This window comes from Natrix helvetica, assembly GCF_964273705.1.
Source record: "Natrix helvetica genome assembly, chromosome: 2".
In the NCBI taxonomy this organism is placed as follows: Eukaryota; Metazoa; Chordata; class Lepidosauria; order Squamata; family Natricidae; genus Natrix; species Natrix helvetica.
The window spans coordinates 42,713,497-42,732,107 of record NC_138552.1 but is presented as its reverse complement, the minus strand read 5'-3'; the positions used below and the strand labels follow the sequence as shown (position 1 = coordinate 42,732,107).

Below are 18,611 nucleotides of genomic sequence, written 5' to 3'. Positions count from 1 at the left end.
CCAATCTCAATAGAAATCTGATATTTAACTTTTGTATAATTGAATTTACAACTGATTATTAACAATCCATTTCTCTACATAAGAATTTTTCTTTTAAACATTTTCATTTTATTTCAGTAAATCCAAATTAATATTCATCTGAGTGTTACAGTCAGATAAACTAATACATTTCTTTATCAAGAATAAAAGAACAAATTTAGAACTTGTCTTCCTCATTACCTGGTAATACTTGAATAACATTTATAAGCAATTTTAGTAATGCTTAAGTATGCATCATATGTATGTATGCTCAGAACTTAATATATAATGTTTCTTTGTGGGAAACATCTATCAAAGTTTAGCACAACATGACCAAAACTAAGCAGTTAAGAATATGATCCTGTAAAACATACATTAGATAATATCATTGAATTAAGTTGAATACATTGCAGAGTAAAAGACTGGGCTGCAGATCCCAGGACTTTCATTTAGGTGAAATTCAAATTTAGTTTGAATGAAATCAGGAAATTACAACAAAACCTAACGCTCTTACACATTTATTTTGTTCATTCAAAGAGATAAGCTCTATCTAGTGTGACATAATACACAAATTACAGCTTTCACATCTAGTAAGTTATATGCTTCTTAGCCTTCAAAGTATAATACTGCATCTATGACAAAGAGTTGAAGTCTTAGGGAGAATAGAAACATTTGAATATATGCAGTGAATAAGGTTCAGACTTTATTGTTCCACTATTGGTATATACATGTAGTACTTGTTTTCCCCCTTTTCCTCTTTATTTGAGGATAGATTATGTCACAAGGAACATGTAGCAAATTGCAAGAGGAATGCAACTGAAGTACCACTTATCAGGATGATGCAATGACAGGTTATTAGCAATATGATCACTTATAATCCAATTTCTGATAAATAGCCACAACACTTTTAAACTGCCTGAGCAGGTGCTGTGCAGCTCCTAACTGGTTACGCTAGTATGCTAAGAATTAGATAATGCAGTAGCGTTACAAGAGGGAAGCGGCAAAATTGGAAGACATCATCCTCACCCCATAAAAATCTCATGTTTGATGCAGGGAGGTCCCACCCTACGGATTTCACCTGAGAGCAATGGTAGGAATGTAGTGTGTGTTGCGCGCGCGGGGGGGGGGAGAGAGATTGAGCTGAAGTGGCAGCAGCTATGCAGGTGCAGCGGGTGCAAATTCGGACTCAGGTGGCCTTCGCTGTCGCCGGCAGCAGGAGGTGCAAGTCCGGAGCTCTGGCTGCCGCCGCTGTCGCCGACGGCAATGCACAGGCTTTGGGGGAAAGTCAGCTGGAGCTGCGGACCTGAAGTCCCGGGATCAGCGGGTGGCCGCAGGTGGGTGGGTGGGTTGAGACTGGGGCAAAGACGGACGCCGGAGCTCCGCCAGAGCCTCGAGGGTGGCCTGCCCGCAGGACAAAAGAGGGGGAGGCGGGGAGGGGAGAGGAGGTATAAAAAGGAGGAGGTTTTGGCGGGAAAGAAGAAGGGGCTTCGGTGGGGCAAGCCTGGGGAAGGGAAAGGAGAGGTCTCTGGGGCCGCATTTTCTAGCCTTGCTCTTCTTGATAAACGAGTTGCCCCTGAAAAGAGCGGCAAGAGGTCCGTTGCGCGCGCGCGCGCGCGCCACTTCCCCCGCAGTGGGCTCCGCTAAGCGCCGTGGGCCCCGGTCTCCCCGACTTCTACAGTGACTGTTGCGAGGCGCTTCCAGCTCAGCCAGGAGGAGGGTTTCCTTTTTCCCTTCCCCAATCGGAGCTGAAAGCCGATCGGCTTCGCTCTCGACCCAAGCAGCCTGCCTACCCCGCAGCAACAGGTGCCGCTCTTGGGAGAGAAAGATGCTCTCTCGCTCGCTCTCTCAAGGCAAAGCGAGGGAACGAAAGAAACTTCACAACTTGCTCCGCAGCAGAGCCGGGATTCCTAGCCACGGGCGCTCGCGAAGCACCTACCTAGACTCAGATACGTTGACATCAGCGTCCGTGGACTCGCTTGCCAGGCAGCCGCCGGTCCGTCCGCCCGCCGCTCCTTGTCACACACGCCTGTATTATGCGTGCCCGCAGGGCAAGCCCTCATTGGGTGTCTGGCGGCGCTGCTGCCCCGGCTGTCGTCCTCCCGCTCCTCGCCGGCTTGGTGGGAGAGGAGAGTTTGGCCACCCAATCAGCCGCCCTCTTCAAAGAGGCCGGCTTTGCAATGAATTTAATTCCAAAGCGAAGTTGGAGGCCTCCCTGCACCAGACTGGTGTTCTCACCCTTCCGTTTTTCCTCCTTTTGCTAGGGTTGGGAAAATTCGGGACATTTTAAAATTAAAAATTACATATCAACTTGTCAAAGTAGAATCTGGACATACACAAAAGGATCTTTAAGGTTTTGTACCTGATAGCTGTCTCCTCATTTTCTCTCCCTCTTCCTCCCTCTCCCCCCAAGTCTGTAAGAAAAAGTATTTTAACTATATCAACCATAAGAACCCCTTGGTTTTCTTTTCTCAAACAATCATACCCAATTCCATGAAATATGTTGTAGGGATTACAATACAATGCAATAGCAGAGTTGGAAGGGACCTTGGAGGTCTTCTAGTCCAACTCCCTGCCTAGGCAGGAAACCCTATACAAATGGCTATCCAACATCTTCTTAAAGACTTCCAGTGTTGGGGCATTCACAACTTCTGGAGGCAAGCTGTTGCACTGATTAATTGTTCTAACTGTCAGGAAATTTCTCCTCAGTTCTAAGTTGCTTCTCTCCTTGATTAGTTTCCACCCATTGTTTCTTGTCCTGCCCTCAGGTGCCTTGGAGAATAGTTTGACTCCCTCTTCTTTGTGGCAATTCCTGAGATATTGGAACATTTCTATCATGTCTCCCCTAGTCCTTCTTTTCATTAAACTAGACATACCCAGTTCCTGTAACCATTCTTCATATGTTTTAGTCTCCAGTCCCCTAACCATCTTTGTTGCGCTTCTCTGCACTCTTTCTAGAGTCTCCACATCTTTTCTACATCATGGTGACCAAAACTGAATGCAGTATTCCAAGTGTGGCCTTACCAAGGCATTATAAAGTTGTATTAACACTTCACGTGATCTTGATTCTATCTCTCTGCTTATGCAACCTAGAACTGTGTTGGCTTTTTTGGCAGCTGCTGCACACTGCTGGCTCATATTTAAATGGTTGTCCACTAGGACCCCAAGATCCTTCTCACAGTTACTACTATTGAGCAAGGTACCACATGTACTGTACCTGTGCATTTCGTTTTTCTTGCCTAAATGTAGAACCTTACTCTTTTCACCATTGAATTTCATTTTATTAGATAGTGCCCAATGTTTAAGTTTGTCATTATAAAGTTGTATTAACACTTCACGTGATCTTGATTCTATCCCTCTGTTTATGCAGCCTACAACGGTGTTGGCTTTTTTGGCAGCTGTTGCACACTGCTATTTAAATGGTTGTCCACTAGGACTCCAAGATCCCTTTTACAGTTACTACTAGTTTCCAGACAATTGATCAGCTGTGCTGCTTTTTACCAAAGGCACTTCAATTTAAAACATGGGGCCCAAATTACAAATGTTAGGCAAAATAAAGTGGGCCACAATCATGAACATGACTGGATGATTCCTCTCATAAATATTTAAACTTTGTACTGTAATTTTATTTTTGGTCCTGTTCTCTGATTTGACTTAAGAACAGCCTATAAATATAAGAAATATAAACTCAGGTCAATCAACCAACTTTGCTTTACTGATGTAAAGCTTTCCTTAATATATTTCCAATATATTGAATAAACAGATGCCTCACTTTTCTCTGGGCTATTTTTACCCTAATGTAGAAGGAATGGCAAAAGTCCATTAATTCAGTCCCACCACTGGCAGTGCTCCAATCAGTGGATGCTTTCCGTAGGTCTAGTGATTTGCTAAAATGAGATGGCAGCAAATCCAGAAAAAAAATCAAATCATTTTGCCTATCAAAAGTAATACACTCATAAATTAAAACACCACCATCTACCAATGAAGCTGAAAATATTTAGGGGTTGGAACCAAGCACTGCAAATTTTATACTGCAATTGCTTCACATCAAATCAGGAATGGAGAACGAAAAATCAGCAGTGGAAAAAGTCCCTTTTCTCTCAAATATATACTCTTTACTTTAAAGTTACTTTAAAGACAGTCCTGTAGCTGTGATGTCAATGACACCTTACACCTCTAAAAATAATTTAAGGTGTTGGGTTTTTTTTGCCTTTATGACTTTCTCCCCTTCATTATTATTGAATAACTCAAGGCGGTGAACAAACATAATACTCCTTCGTCATCCTAGGTTCCCCACAGCAACAATTTAAGAATGAAAATTAAAATGTCTGATTTTTCTTTTTAAAAAAATCTCCTCTCACTGACAGTTGTCCTATCCCCAATTGAATTGTGTGTGCAGAAAACAAACCAAGTTCAAATGCGATAGTTGAACTACTCCTTTCACTTTTATGTAAAATGTCTCTGAGGAAGACAAAACAACACTGAAAGCAGCAGCCTCCAGTTTGTTTGTTTGTTTGTTTGTTTTCAAGGGAAGGCTTTCCTATTTTCCTTTTATTGGCATGGGATGAAGACATGGGAAAAGAGGGACTTAAAATAATAATATGGGTGGAGGAAACAAAACTAGCTACTTGATTCTACACGGTTTTGTGCTAGCAATAAAAGTCCACCCAGATGTATGCAACGGATCCCTTCTAGTACTTTATAAGGCATAACAAATTAAAGAAGTGGGTAAAGAATCTCTGCCCCTGCTTTGTGGACCATCCTGCCCCCAGATGTGAGGAAAGCCCCCAATCTCTTGGTGTTCCGCAAAGGGGTCAGAACTTGGCTCTGCGACCTTGTTTGCAAGTTCCTTGAGAGCCTCCTCTGCCTGTAATACTCCAATGTTAAATGGCCATGATAGGATTTTATCTTCAATATTTATAAATTGTGGTACAATAGATTTTTTGCTTTCTTCAACACTACAATATTAATATCCTTTCTTTTTTCTGTTAAATTATTTGCATCCTCTGTATCAATTTTAAGTTACATCCAAACACCCACTTAACAAGATACATGCCTCATAAATTGCAATGAGACTTAATGGAATTGTATAGGGATAATATTGTAACTCTTGCTGGATTTCCCCCCCCACTCTGACCATGTAAGGATCTAACCAAAAACCATCTAGTTCACATTCTGTGAATGTTTAGTCATATATTATTGAAAGCTCACAGGTCAGTCCTCTATTTGTTCTCTAAAACTGACATTCAGAATTTAGACCATACGATAGTTTTCTTCAGATATTTAGCACCACCAGATAATGCACTTTATTCACTGACCAATGCAACCGCAGTGCATGGATTTTTAGATTTTCATGCATGGAATAAAAACACAAACCAAAATTGATTTTATTCCCTCAGTTTTCTCTATCATTGTAAGTAATTTTATTTCAACCATTAATAATGTAAAAGTATTAACTGAAGCTAAACTCTTCATTCAATGGAAACATTTCCGTTGAAAAAGCACAGTATCTTATTTGTCAAATTTCTCAAATGTTAAGTGGTAATTAATGACATTTAGGTATAGTGATACATTGGCCTAAACAATAATGAAACAAATTATTAAAAGGTTCCATTTAGACAATGCAGTGTTTTTTCTTGAATATACTAGATAAAACCAGCCTGTCTGATATCTGTGTCAGATTGTCCACATCTTGATGTTTTATGATGTTTCTTGTTTATGTGCCCCCTGTGTGGCACTTCCCTGCAGTTCGCTATTTTTCTTCAACAGTAGAGGGAGGAAACCAACAATGCTGGGCAACCGCATTGCATAGCAGAAGGTAACCATGGAAGCATTTGTCTAATTGTTAAGACCCTTCCAGAGCGATTCAGCCATTCATTTCTTTGAATCAATATTGAAGCTTTTAAGATTTATTATTCAGGAGCTTAGACAAAACTAATGAAAGAAATTTGTTGTTTCTTTCCATCAGTTCATTCCATCATGTTAAGCATATATTAAGACCTTGTAAACTCTTGTATGCAATAAGTAATGTTACTACTTTTTCCTTATGGGAAGTCTAGTCATAAGATCTTGGCATTAACATTCCTGACACTATGCGAAAAGAACTTAAGAACTTCTAAAGCAGATTGCCATAAAAGATGAATCTAATAAAAAGACAAAGAGAACACAAGAATAGAACACGGGAGTCGAGCAAATTGCTTAAAAATCCCCCCCAAAAGCTTTTAAAATTGTTAGAAGTCCCTTGAACTTAACTATTTAGGAATGTTCTCACTTCACAATATTTTTATTAAAGATTTTTAAATGTATAGATTTATTTATCTACTAAATGTATAAGCCATTCATCTCATATTCATGATTCTGGACAGCTCACAGGTTTGCAATTCCATATACTTAATTGGAAATAAACTTACTTCTTAGTATAGTAACACTGTATGTCAAATAGTTTTGTCAACAGAGTTTTACTTATATGCAGATAGAAACCAACTTATTCTAATCATTTATAAAGTTTGTGAATGCATAGAGATAACTAAGTGACCACATGGAAGAGCAGTCAAGTGCTTGGTGGGCTAAGGAATGTTTTTGGCTATACATTCGTTCCAATGAGCAAGGGAAAATAATAGAATAAAAAAGTAGTAAAACCAGAATTAAAGCGCGTGCGCGCGTATGCACATACACACTCACTCAATTGTATTAATATGAGTTAAGATTCTTGTTCCTTTTTTGCTTACCTCTAGTTAAAAGCTTATGTCCAAAATATTTTTTGTTCACTGTAGAGGTAATGGATTGAGGGTGATATCTTTGTAGGATTGTAGAGTAGGTACATATATTTGTGGAAATAACTGCCAATCATCGATCAATAATCTTAACTAATTTGGCAGAGGTAACTGTGTAAGACCGCTGAAATAAGTGGACATAATTTGGTTCACAAAGCTCACAAAAACATCTTGGCAGGCCAAAAAATCCCTCAAGAGTCTGAGTTGATAACTAAAATGAATTATAGCATTTTTTTTTGTTTTGATTTCCATTTTAAGTAGTTGTTTTAATAGTTCTCATTTAGGTTTTGCATTTGTTGTTAGTTTTTATATGCTGCTCACAATGAGTAAGTTCCTATGCAATACTTGCACATACAGGTGTCATGCTGTGATTAATACTGGCCCTTGCTAACTCATTTAACATGCATTCAGATAAATGAAGTAATTTACATCAAGAATGAGAAAGACTGCATCTACATTAGTATTCACAGGTTGTGCAGCTACTGTCCTGTTCATCAAGTTGGAAATATACTCTTTTGTATACTGATGGGAAAATGCCACTAGGTACAAATAGTTAAAAGAAAGGTTTTAGTATAAAAGTGCACAGCTCTAGCAATATTTGACTCCACACTATAGATTCTGTCTAAAGCACACTTCTCAAACATTGTGGGAGCATAATCCTCTAAAATCAATACATATTCAGAAAAAGCAACTATGCTAGAATTAACATTAGGCAAGAAACAACTACAGTATATTATTGCTTTTAAACTCTGTGGCAACAAAACTACTCACTTGAGTTTGCATAGGCACAATTAGTCAGAAGGCCTAAAGCAGTGCTTCTCAATTATTTTCTGTCATGCCCCCCCTAGGAAGAAGAAAACATTTCGCGCCCCCCGCGCGACTGTAAATAGTATCATTTGTCTATAAAATTGTTATAAGTACACCTCTGCATAACACTGTATTGAATAATGCAACGATTCCGACGAGAAGTCAGATGCTGGGTGACACTGTTGTGTCTTATCTACCAGAGAGTTAAGACCCACTAAAATTGAAGTCCACAAGTCTTAAAGTTCCCAAGTTTGGACACCCCTGGCTTATAGCATCGTTTTGAGGCTAGGAGTTGAACAATTTAGGATGTGTTCCCTAAAATCAATTATATTCCATTTGCAAAAATGATTATTGCTACCTTCAGAAACAATTATTGTTCCAAATCCAATTACAACTGCAATGATATGATATAATCCTTTCCTTGTAGGGTCCTATCAACAGGATCAAACAAAAATACAGTCCAAATGTTTCTTATAAATAGGACATGTTATGAACTTTAATAGTGAAAAAAAATCTTTCAAAGTTCGAACCCTTTTAGATAAAGGATAACATCCACCAGATACAAGGAACTTTGAGATTTTCAAAAGACTTTTTAAAATGCTATTTCTGTTCCTTGGGATATCATTATGAAATTGAAGTTCATTCTCGTACTTCCCATAAAAAATATGGTTTCTGGATTTGATAGCAAAAGCTTTTGCTCCCGCTTCCCCTCGCCCGCCGCGGCCAGTTGCAGGGCGCGGATCCCGCTCGGAGAAGGTGGAGCGGCAGCTCCTCCCTCAGCCAGGAGCCAGCGGGGGCTGGTCGGACAGGCAACCTCGTCGGGAAACTCCAGTCCGCCGCCTTCGCCACCACCGCCGTTGCCGCCTTCGGCGCCAGTTAGCCCAGAGGAGACGCGAGCGAGGCCACAAAGACCTCTTTGTGCACCGGCAGCCGCGGCCCCCTCGTTTGCACCCAGATGGAAAGGGAGCCTTCGCGCCCCCCTTTATGGAGCCTCGCGCCCCCCCTGGAGGGCGCCCCCCACTATTTGAGAACCACTGGCCTAAAGTGAGTTTTGACAGTGGTCTCATTTTGCCTACCCAATCATGATGGGTTTTCAATTCAAAAGTTGGCAAACCGTAATTATAAAGGGAATAAATGTTGAAATTAATTTGCCTTTTACATTATCATCCAAAACTTTAAAACAATGGTCTGATAAAGATATATTTATAACAATTAGTGCCAAGGTATTATATGCATTTGCTTTCCTCAAATTTATTTGCTGCTGTACTCATTTCTATTAGCCTCTTTGACCAGTCATAAAACTACATTTCTGTAGTAATTAACACAGGTAAATCTTTTATGTCCTTGTTACAATCTGTTTACTACAATATTGTTGTTGAATTCTTCCTTTATGAAAACTGCTTCAGTATCTTGCTAAATTTTGCAGAAACAACCAAAGTCTTCCTACATGACTGAAATAAAATTGAATTTTCTTGGTAGGCTAAGTTCACACATGCTATTCACTTTTTCCCCATGTACTTGTGGAATGGAATTGCATTGTATCAACCAAGAATTCCAGCTAAAATTTAAAATTTACTCTGAAAAGTTTAAAGCAGAGATTTCAGAAAGTGGCCTGGAAATCAAAGAAGGAAGTAACAAGTAGTGCAGCTGAATATTCATATTTTATTTCAGTTAGAGACAGGGCAATGTCAAGAAAACATCATGGATTTCAGATTGAAGAGTATTATCCACACCACCACACATGTACACAAAGCTTTTATGAGGACACCAGCAGCACATAAAGCACAATAGTATCCCCTTCACTATTTTTCTCAGCAACTTGAGCACAAGAAATAATAGCTGTCATTAAATTCAGTGATTGAATATCATTTTAGAAGAATTTTCCCTGTGCATTTTTATACACATCCTCTTACACTTTTCCTAAGCTTTAAAAACTATCACAATTATTTTCTATTAGGGGAAATGCTTTAGTTCCTTTATTAGTTTGGTTCCTCTTTTCTGCATTTTCTTCAGCTTCATGGTGCAGTACTATTTTTCTGAAGCGGAGACCAAGTCTTCACAGTATTTCCTGTGTGTAGTAACAAATAGACACACACATCAGATTGCTGTAATGGGTCTTTTTAAAATTTAGCATAGATGTGTGGAAATCACACCCAGAATTCCAACAATCGAATTTGAAAACATTGGTGTACAGTATACAAAACACTCTGATATCACAATATTAACGACTGTCTCCACTATGGGTGGAGAGTACTCCAAGCACAAATATCACGAAATTGTTGTAGAGAGGAAAACTGTGTAAGAGTAGATGGGCCGTTGCAAAATCTCGCGAGCGTAGTGTATTACCATTTTGGAAAATGCCATCGCGGAATTTTGAGATCTCACGAGAGGAAGCCGAGCAGAGTGGCCGCCATCTTGTCGACGCGCGGGCGCTTTCGCTCTTGCCAAGAAGCCGTATGTCGTTTCAGTTCCCAGGCTTCCCCATCGTGGCGTCCGCGGAGAACGTTGAGCCGGCGCCGGAAAACGCATCCCCTGCAAATGGCCGCTCCTGTGTGGCTTGGTAAGTAATCTGCTTGCCAGTCTGTATGTATTACAAAAAGGAGGGCAGCTTTATAGAAAAAAACAATTCCTGGAGTCGGGCGGGGGCTGGTCAAATGCAGAGAGCAAGAGATGTTGCGGGAGTCCCCTGAACAGCTTTGCCGATGTGCTACAGACCCTGGTGCCTTTTTCCATCCCAAACTCTACCATCCTCTTTGTTGGAATCCGATTTTCCTGTCCCAGTTTCCCGGCTTTTGATGCGCGGCATCAGGACGTTGTATCTTTTCCTTCTATTGCTTAAGGTGGGGATTTGGGGGGGGGGGATTGTTAAAATCACAGGAGTCCTGCCAGGTGACACGTTTATCATCTGGGAGTTTTCGTTTGCCTTTTAGTTAGTGGGACTGTTTCAATAAGCGGTGGGACCTGGAGATTTCCTTGGTCGGAACCCTCCTTCCTGCCTACGTGTAAGTGCTTGAGGCTCCAAAAGCATTGTGGGAGACGTAATTAAGTTCTTGCCAGATGTAAATAGTGACAAAAGCAACCGGTGGGTCATCATATCAACTATTTGATTTTAACTAAGCTTACAATGACAGTTGCGCAAATGAAATTCACCTTCAATTTTTGCAACAGTTTGGAGAGGCGTCTGTGGGATAGACACCAGAGACCAAGCGCAGCCCTTGATCCAGAAGAACCGAACAAATGCTTCCTTTTCTGTATTTAATATCAGGGATCTTAGGTCACCTTGGAAGTTGTTTATCAATAGCAGTCTTTTGATGTCTAATTGCAGGAGGCAGGAGTCGGAGTGTATATATTCAGTTTATTTTGATCAAACTTGTTACAAACAAGGATGTTCACGATGTCTTATCTAATCCTTTTTATTATTTTGAATACTGACTTCTCAAACATTTTGATCAAATATTGTTGCAAGCAAGTGTTCATGATATCTATCTAATGCTGTTTCTAATGTATCTTAGTACAAAGTTTTTATCGTATTGTCAATTGGGTTGTGCAATAACTGCTTTCTTCTGCTATAGCTAGCTCCAGTCTTATATGAAAATAATGCTGTCTCAACAGTTTATTTCTATTGACTTTTTAAAAAAAATATGAACCTGAAGGATCTGTGTTCATTGATTTATTATCTAGAGGAATAAATATGTCAATAGGGACCTGAATGAAATAATGTGTATACATCTTTAAAAACATTTGTGCTTAGTTGCCCTCTTTTCATTCTCTTTTAGATTTCTCCTGGTAGAATGACAGGAAAAAGCCAGACTTTAAGTTTGCAACTCCCAGCTGTTGTACAACCCACTTCGGTGGCTAGCCACGTATATCCATTTGGGAACAATCTTAGTTCTGACAGTGATGTTTTGGAAGATGAAGTTGAAATATATGAACTGCGACCTCGGGGAAAAGAGAAAACTCGGAGAAGCACTTCAAGAGAAAGAATGGATGATATTGTATTTATAACTAAAGATATACAAGAAGGAGATACACTAAATGCATTAGCTCTTCAGTATAGTTGTTCAGTAAGTTTCTCTTTTTCCAGTTGCATATAATTGTATCATATATTACATATAAATGTAGAATGTTTTAAATAAAATTATGCATTAAACATAATTGGAAAGGTTACTTAAAATTTAGCACCTCGTTAGTCTTAATTTTCCCTCCTCCCAAAATGCTATCAAAATTGCTAAGTATCTTTTTAAACATACAAGTAAAACTATAGAGTTCTTTCATTAGTTTTTAAGGATACATAAGGTACCATACTTCTAAAAAAATAGGAAATATTATACAACAGTATAATTACTTTAAATCAGATGACTAACATGTAATGAAATGGGGCTGTACGCTCTTGAAAGAGTATTGAATACAGCTAGAATAGTTTAGTCCTGTGCATAATTTTAGATTCAAATACTATGCTTTGGAATGCATGAAGGTGTCAGAGGTAACATATATCTCATGTCTTTAGCTTCAGTGCAATAACTGTGGAAGACAACTATGGATTTCCAAGAAATGAAATGACTGCATTAAAAAATTGCGAAAAAGGGTTTTGTTCCTGTCCTCATGTTCTAAAACATTTATCTTAGTGGTCGATGTGTGTGTGTGTGTGTACACATATTTATTAAATATTTCTCTTAGTGGTCATTATATATATGTATGTATAGTATATGTGTATTTGTACAAGTAATTAGCAATATTTTTGTATAAAATATGATTTTAATTACAATTAATTGATTTTTAACTATGAAAAATGGAGTGCAAGATATATAGGATCAAATAATTTTACTGCAGACTATAGGTAAAATGCTTATTTGTGCAAAGGGTTAAGGCCATATTCAAATGCCTTACTTATATCAGTGGTTATTTTTGTTTGATAGTGTTAGTTTACTAAATGCATTTAGACTGAATGCAAATGGGATATTATATCTGTGTGGCATTTTAAAACAATGACTTGGGTTGTCATTGTTTCAAGCCATGGTTTGCCTAACTATGATTAAATTGTAATTGTTTAGGCATTTTATTCAATCATTAATTTTAAGCAAACTATGGCCTAGCTTTTAACCCTGAGTCACAGTTGGTTTCATACTACAAGCTGAGCCAAAATCAAGTGAACAACAAGATACCGGTACATGTTAAGAACCAGTCCTGAACACACAGCCACATCCTGATTATTTTAGAAGATCCATTTCCCACAGTTGTAAAATAGTTGGAATTGGTGATTCATCCCTTCTATCCTTTCTGGATTTTTTAAAAAAAAGAAACATTAGTTTCAAAATAGCTGTTAGCTAAGGAGAACCAGTACTTGTAATTCTTGGTAATCTCAAATTTTCTTGACTAGTCAATGACTAATTTTCAAATAGTGACATATCTTCGTTTTTGATAAAAGCAAAAAAGTACTGGCACTGGGGCTATGGCATAACGTTTTTCACACCTTCATTTGTGTGATTCCTTGTTCAGTGGTTAAGCCAAAATCAGTGAACCAGCACTTTTGGTCTCTCCAAGAGAATTTATTCTACTGGAATCCCAAAAAGATTGTTTGGTAAAATTAGAGCATGCCATTAATATACGGTTTTACTATTTGACATAATTTAGTTTGATATTGAAAGCAAGACTTTGTATCAATATTGACAGAACAGGTTCTTTTTTAAAAATGAGTTGGAAGTAAAAGGAGTGATTCCGTTAACTTTTTAAATGAAGCTAATTTATTTTTTTTATAACATTTCAGGTAGCAGATATCAAACGGGTGAACAATCTCATCACAGATCAGGACTTCTTTGCACTAAGAACTATTAAAATTCCAGTTAAAAAATTCAGCCTTCTGACGGAGACACACTGTTTTCCCAAAAATAGACAGAATTCAAGATCTGCCGCCTCTTCGTATTCCACAGAATTCTCAGATTCATCGCTAGCACCTGAGTTGTTCTCGTCTACTGAAACAGCTGGTAACTTTTTGAAAGAAGTGGACCGTGATATAGAACAAATAGTGAAGTGTAATGCTACTAAAAGAGAAAATCTTAATGAAGTTGTTTCTGCTTTATCAACTCAACAATTGAACTTTGAACCAGATGGTAAACCTGTCAGACAGAAAGATCCTTATTATGGTGCAGACTGGGGAATTGGATGGTGGACAGCAGTGGTAATAATGGTGGTGGTAGGCATTATAACACCTGTTTTTTATCTTTTATATTATGAAGTTTTGGTCAAAGTGGATGTCAGTCATCATTCTACAGTGGAATATTCATTAGTTGCACCATCTCAGTCAAAGCCATTAGAAAATGAGATAAAGCAGCCTATTTCATGAAGATTTAAGTTTTGGTTTTACATGCTAAGTCTGAGCGTTCTTGCCGTGTATTCTGCAAAGAAGCATGAACATGTTCTGAGTGGAGCTGTAAAGTGGCTCTCTCTCTGATGGTAATATACCGTGTTGTGGAAAAGTTGTCAATATATTGAAAAATTAAAAGTTTATCTGGATCTGCTAAAACATATGGATTTAAGCTGCCACCCTGCCATTGAAATCAATAGGACTGAAATCAATCTAAGTGAAGTCCCTTACAGTAAACTTCATATTTACTTAAAAATGTTTAGTATGGATTTAATGGTATGGAGATTGTATGTATATCAAGCAATAATACCTTCTATCACAGTATAGTGGAATTAAGAATAGTTTTGGTTTATTAGATTTACTGAACAAGCAATTCACACACACTGCTTGGTATTGCTGAATAGGATAATGAGTTTGAATTATTTGAAGAACACTATATAATGAAAGGAACCAATGATTCATATGATTCTTTTGTTCTAACTACAATGAGTTTCAGAGAATGAAAATTTAAACAGAAAAAAAGGTGAAAGAATTCCACATTCTTTGAACTTCTTTGTTCCTGAAGTGCCCATTGCATTGTATAATACTGCATATCTTCAAATGCAGAACAGCTGTTTATTGTACACAAGCAGTTTGCACAAACTCCTTCTCTTATAAATGATTTAGAATTAAAGTGAAAGAGTACTAGCTACTTGCAGGAAACCAGGAACGGTAATATGATATCAGATTTCTTCCAAGATCATAACAATGACATTGTGGAAGTTAAACAATCCATTGCCACTAATGTATCACATGTACAGTTGAGCTGAATATTGTGCCAAGCCATTAAATGCTTGGGCTTTCATTTGGTATATTATTTTAACCTAACCATTTAAGAAACTTTTTGACTTGGTCTGCTAATTATTTTTTTTTTAAGTGGAACACTGGTTCAGCAGCTATGGTTTAGTGCACTTTATAAAGCTAATTCTGTACATTGATAAGACTTTGAGGATGGCAGCCACACAAAATGTATAAAAATACATTAATTCATTCCATTAAACAAATGCAGTATTACTGGCTTATTTTCTTGTTGAATCTTCTAATTTGGAACTTTTCTACTATTTTTGCACCCATTCAGGGCTTTCCTGCACTAGCTACCTAATCAATATTATTTTGGAAAGCAAACCTATTGTTCCTTAGGGTATTATTGGAAGTGTATTACAAATGTATACTTAAGAGAGGGAAAAGGTCATTCTTTTCATTTTAGCATATGACTAGTTGCAAAGCAAAGAAATACAAATGGAAAATTTCTGAAAATTTAAAGACATGTTTTACAATTGGCAAATGAATGCATTAGAAGGTCAAGTATGGATGACTGGTAGAATTAGAAAACAAAGAAAATAATAAGCTGTGCAAGACTTTTAAAGATCTCTATGCCATAAGGCATACATATAGTAATATTTTTCAACCATCTACAGTTTTTGAACTACCAGAAGTTGAGTACGTCAGATATGCTACATTTTTTTCCTCATCTTATAACTTGAATTAAGGCATTTGAAAAGAAAATATTAAAGGAAGATACAGTATAACAGTCTTGGGTTTTATCATAGCTCAGGAGTTGTGCCTTATTTCTACAACTGAAAAATATTAATCTATAGTGTTTCATAAATAAGTAGTATACTTACAAATGGAAGGTTTATCCATAAAAATTATGTAAACAAGTCCATTTTGAAACTAAAGTCAAGAATGTGTAAGCTATAATTCCTTATGCAGTGTTGCTGTATGTTTTTATCTTTTCCAAACTACACTTTCATCATGTGAAGGACTGAAAAGACTATGAAAAGATAACATGAAGTTAAAGGAAAAACCTGGAGTACTAAATTAAGAAATACCACTAAAACAAAGCAATTAAGTTCAGAATATCAGATTTGTGAGTATACTACATAACTGAAGCATATGAAATAGTTTTAATTGTCATTTGGAAAAGAATTTTTCACAAAATGAGATTTATATAAGTTTCAGAATTTATCAAAAGGCCTTTGGCCAGAGTATTATTTCAAAAAGAATATAAATAAATACATATATATTTCTAATTTTGTTTAGAGTGATGAATCAACCATATGAATTGTAGAATGCATATATTTAGTAATGCATCATATATTTATTCCATAAAGTCTAAAAAAAGCTTGTGAATGGTAAACTAGATTCTTATATAAAGAGTTTAAACAATAAACTCTTATAAAGAAAAAAGAAATACACTAAAATCAAGTACAGATAGAAATATACATAGAAATACTCTTGTTTTATCTCACTGAATTATGCAAAGGGCGATTAAGGTTTATTCTAAATTCCTAGCATTATTAAAAAGTTTACAAAATACTGTGATTCTGTAGAATATATAACCCATCATATATATTCTTCAAGAGTATTTTTCTACTTATAAAATGCATCCTAGGATTTTTCAAAGGTGTGCTGATATTCAAAGTTGTCACATCTTGTGCAGTTGTTTTAGGGGAGGGGAAATTTCAACCAGTCTTAATTTTTTGGTAAACTATCAAATTTTCTAGCTCAAAGATGAAAGTGACAATGACTTTCCCTTTTCCATGCCACATATAAAATATGACAGTGGCATAGTTGTTTTAAAAACACCTATGGTTCAGTGTGGAAGTCTTGTGCCAAATCTAATTACTGTACATAGATTGGGCAAACCAGGTAAGCCCCACTCAGAATTGCTTGACCATATATTATTGGGCAACCTTTGGTTCTTGAACTAATTTCAATCCCTTATGGAAAATACCACTTCATATCTCCTTTTCCTACTCTACATTTTCTGATATTTAAATTGAGTAAGTTGGGAAAACACATTAACATTAATTGCACTCCTCCCATAGCCTACCTTTAGGCATGGCTATATTCCTGCAATCACAATTTAATGCAAGTGGTTTCATAGCAGGGTTGTGGGTTCTCTGCTGCCCTCTCCAGCATCCCCTAGTGGTAAGAAAACCAAATCCCACTTGCTTTTCTGAATTTGTGGCAGGATTGGAGATTCAGGTATTAATTTTTATGATTTATTTGTTTAGCCATGTTTTGTTATTTTACTGAGTGCTAATCATATGAAATTATTCCCCAAATCATCCAGATTATCGAAGGAAACTGACAGTCTTATCAGGAAAATAAAAGAGTGGTACATTAAACAGAAGCTTCCACTCAAAATGTGATCAGAAGAGGTGCTTTGAAATACAAAGTGGAAAAGCCTAAGCAGGAATTTCTCTGAATTGTAGAACATCTAAATTTCCCCTTCAATTCAATTTCTGGTTTTGGTCACACAAAGAACCACTTTATTCTCGTACTCCATATTTGGGGTGATGTGCACTCTCTCTTCATCATGATCTCACCAGCACACAAGACACATTTGCTACCTAGCAGATTTCTTACCTTTATCAATCTTCTGGGAGTTCAGTATTCAATTGTAAAGCTAAAAGAAAAATTATTTGTAGTAGGAATCTAAATTCATGTCCTATAACTGAAAATTTCTCCGTTATACTGATAGACTGAAGAATGTCAGCAAAATATCCAAAATAATTCACTATACACTATATTGCCAAAAGTATTTGCTCACAACTGCTTCTGATTATGTGGATGGGTGAGCGAATACTTTTGGCAATATAGTGTATATTGTACTGGTGGGGATAGAAGTGAATGTTTGTTTGTTTGTTTTATTGGATTTATATGCCACCCTTCTCCCAAAGGACTCAGGGCGGCGTACAACATTAAAAAACACATATCACAAAAGTTAAAAGGAAATTAGATAAATATCCAAAAAAACCAAACCCAATTAATATGACAATCACATTTAAAAAATTAGATAAAATTAACAGGCCAGGCCGGCTTGCTGGAAAAGCCAACTTTTTAGGGCGTGTCGGAAGGACCGGAGGTCAGGGATTATGCGAAACTCCAGGGGCAGCTCATTTCAGAGCGAAGGCGCTCCCACAGAGAAGGCTCTTCCCCTGGGGGTCACCAGCCGACACTGTCTGGCCGACGGCACCCTGAGGAGGCCAACTCTGGGATCGTACTGGACGGTGGGAGGCTACTGGTGGCAGTAAGTGGTCTCGCAGGTACTCATTTCTCATTTCTTTATAGTAAACAAAAAGAAAATGCATGCCTTGGGCTCACAATCTCTAGTTTTTAGTTTGATACATTAACCTGAGATAATGATCTCCACCTTTTGAAAGAGAAATACTTCTGTCATAGTCCATAGATATCCAACAGAAGGCATGATAATCTCACATGCACCATTAGGCCTTTGAGCAAATGACATTATGTATGTAATGTCTGTGATGTGGTTGACAAATTGCATGTTTTATGTAATTTGCATAACAGTCACGATGTGCATAGCATTAATTCAAGAGGAGGCTGTAGATGGGTCAGAAATTATCCAACACACTAAACCTAGGGATGATTTCTTGAGACAGACTATTACCTCCATATAGGCTGATAAAATCAGTGGTTTACTTGAGGAATTCACAGCTGCTTGTACTCAATCATATTCCTAGAGAAGCTTTAATCAATAAGGAGAGGCATTGGTTTTATAAACTGATAGCTTATTCAGAACTTGTCCATTTCATGCCCATTTCCTCAAGTGAGGAAGGGGGCTCAAACTACCATAAGTCATACAA

The 18,611-nt window shown here is 37.5% G+C and overlaps 1 protein-coding gene across 1 annotated transcript; it reads left to right on the top strand.

Annotated features, from left to right (window-relative positions):
• The first annotated feature begins 9,976 nt into the window (after nucleotides 1–9,976).
• LYSMD3 (LysM domain containing 3) lies at nucleotides 9,977–16,080 on the top strand. The gene is made up of 3 exons (XM_081942301.1): nucleotides 9,977–10,155; nucleotides 11,372–11,659; nucleotides 13,360–16,080. Exons 2-3 carry the CDS (start codon nucleotides 11,387–11,389, stop codon nucleotides 13,933–13,935), a joined length of 849 nt encoding a protein of 282 aa, XP_081798427.1. The 5' UTR covers nucleotides 9,977–10,155; nucleotides 11,372–11,386; the 3' UTR covers nucleotides 13,936–16,080.
• The last annotated feature ends 2,531 nt before the right edge of the window (nucleotides 16,081–18,611 follow it).

What these genes read in the sequence shown, in the direction of transcription:
- LYSMD3 (XM_081942301.1), top strand. Translation starts at nt 11,387, where the DNA reads ATGACAGGAAAAAGCCAGACTTTAAGTTTGCAACTCCCAGCTGTTGTA. An exon ending in CTCTTCAGTATAGTTGTTCA is followed by an intron (nt 11,660 to 13,359) that starts GTAAGTTTCTCT and finishes ATAACATTTCAG; the next exon opens with GTAGCAGATATCAAACGGGT.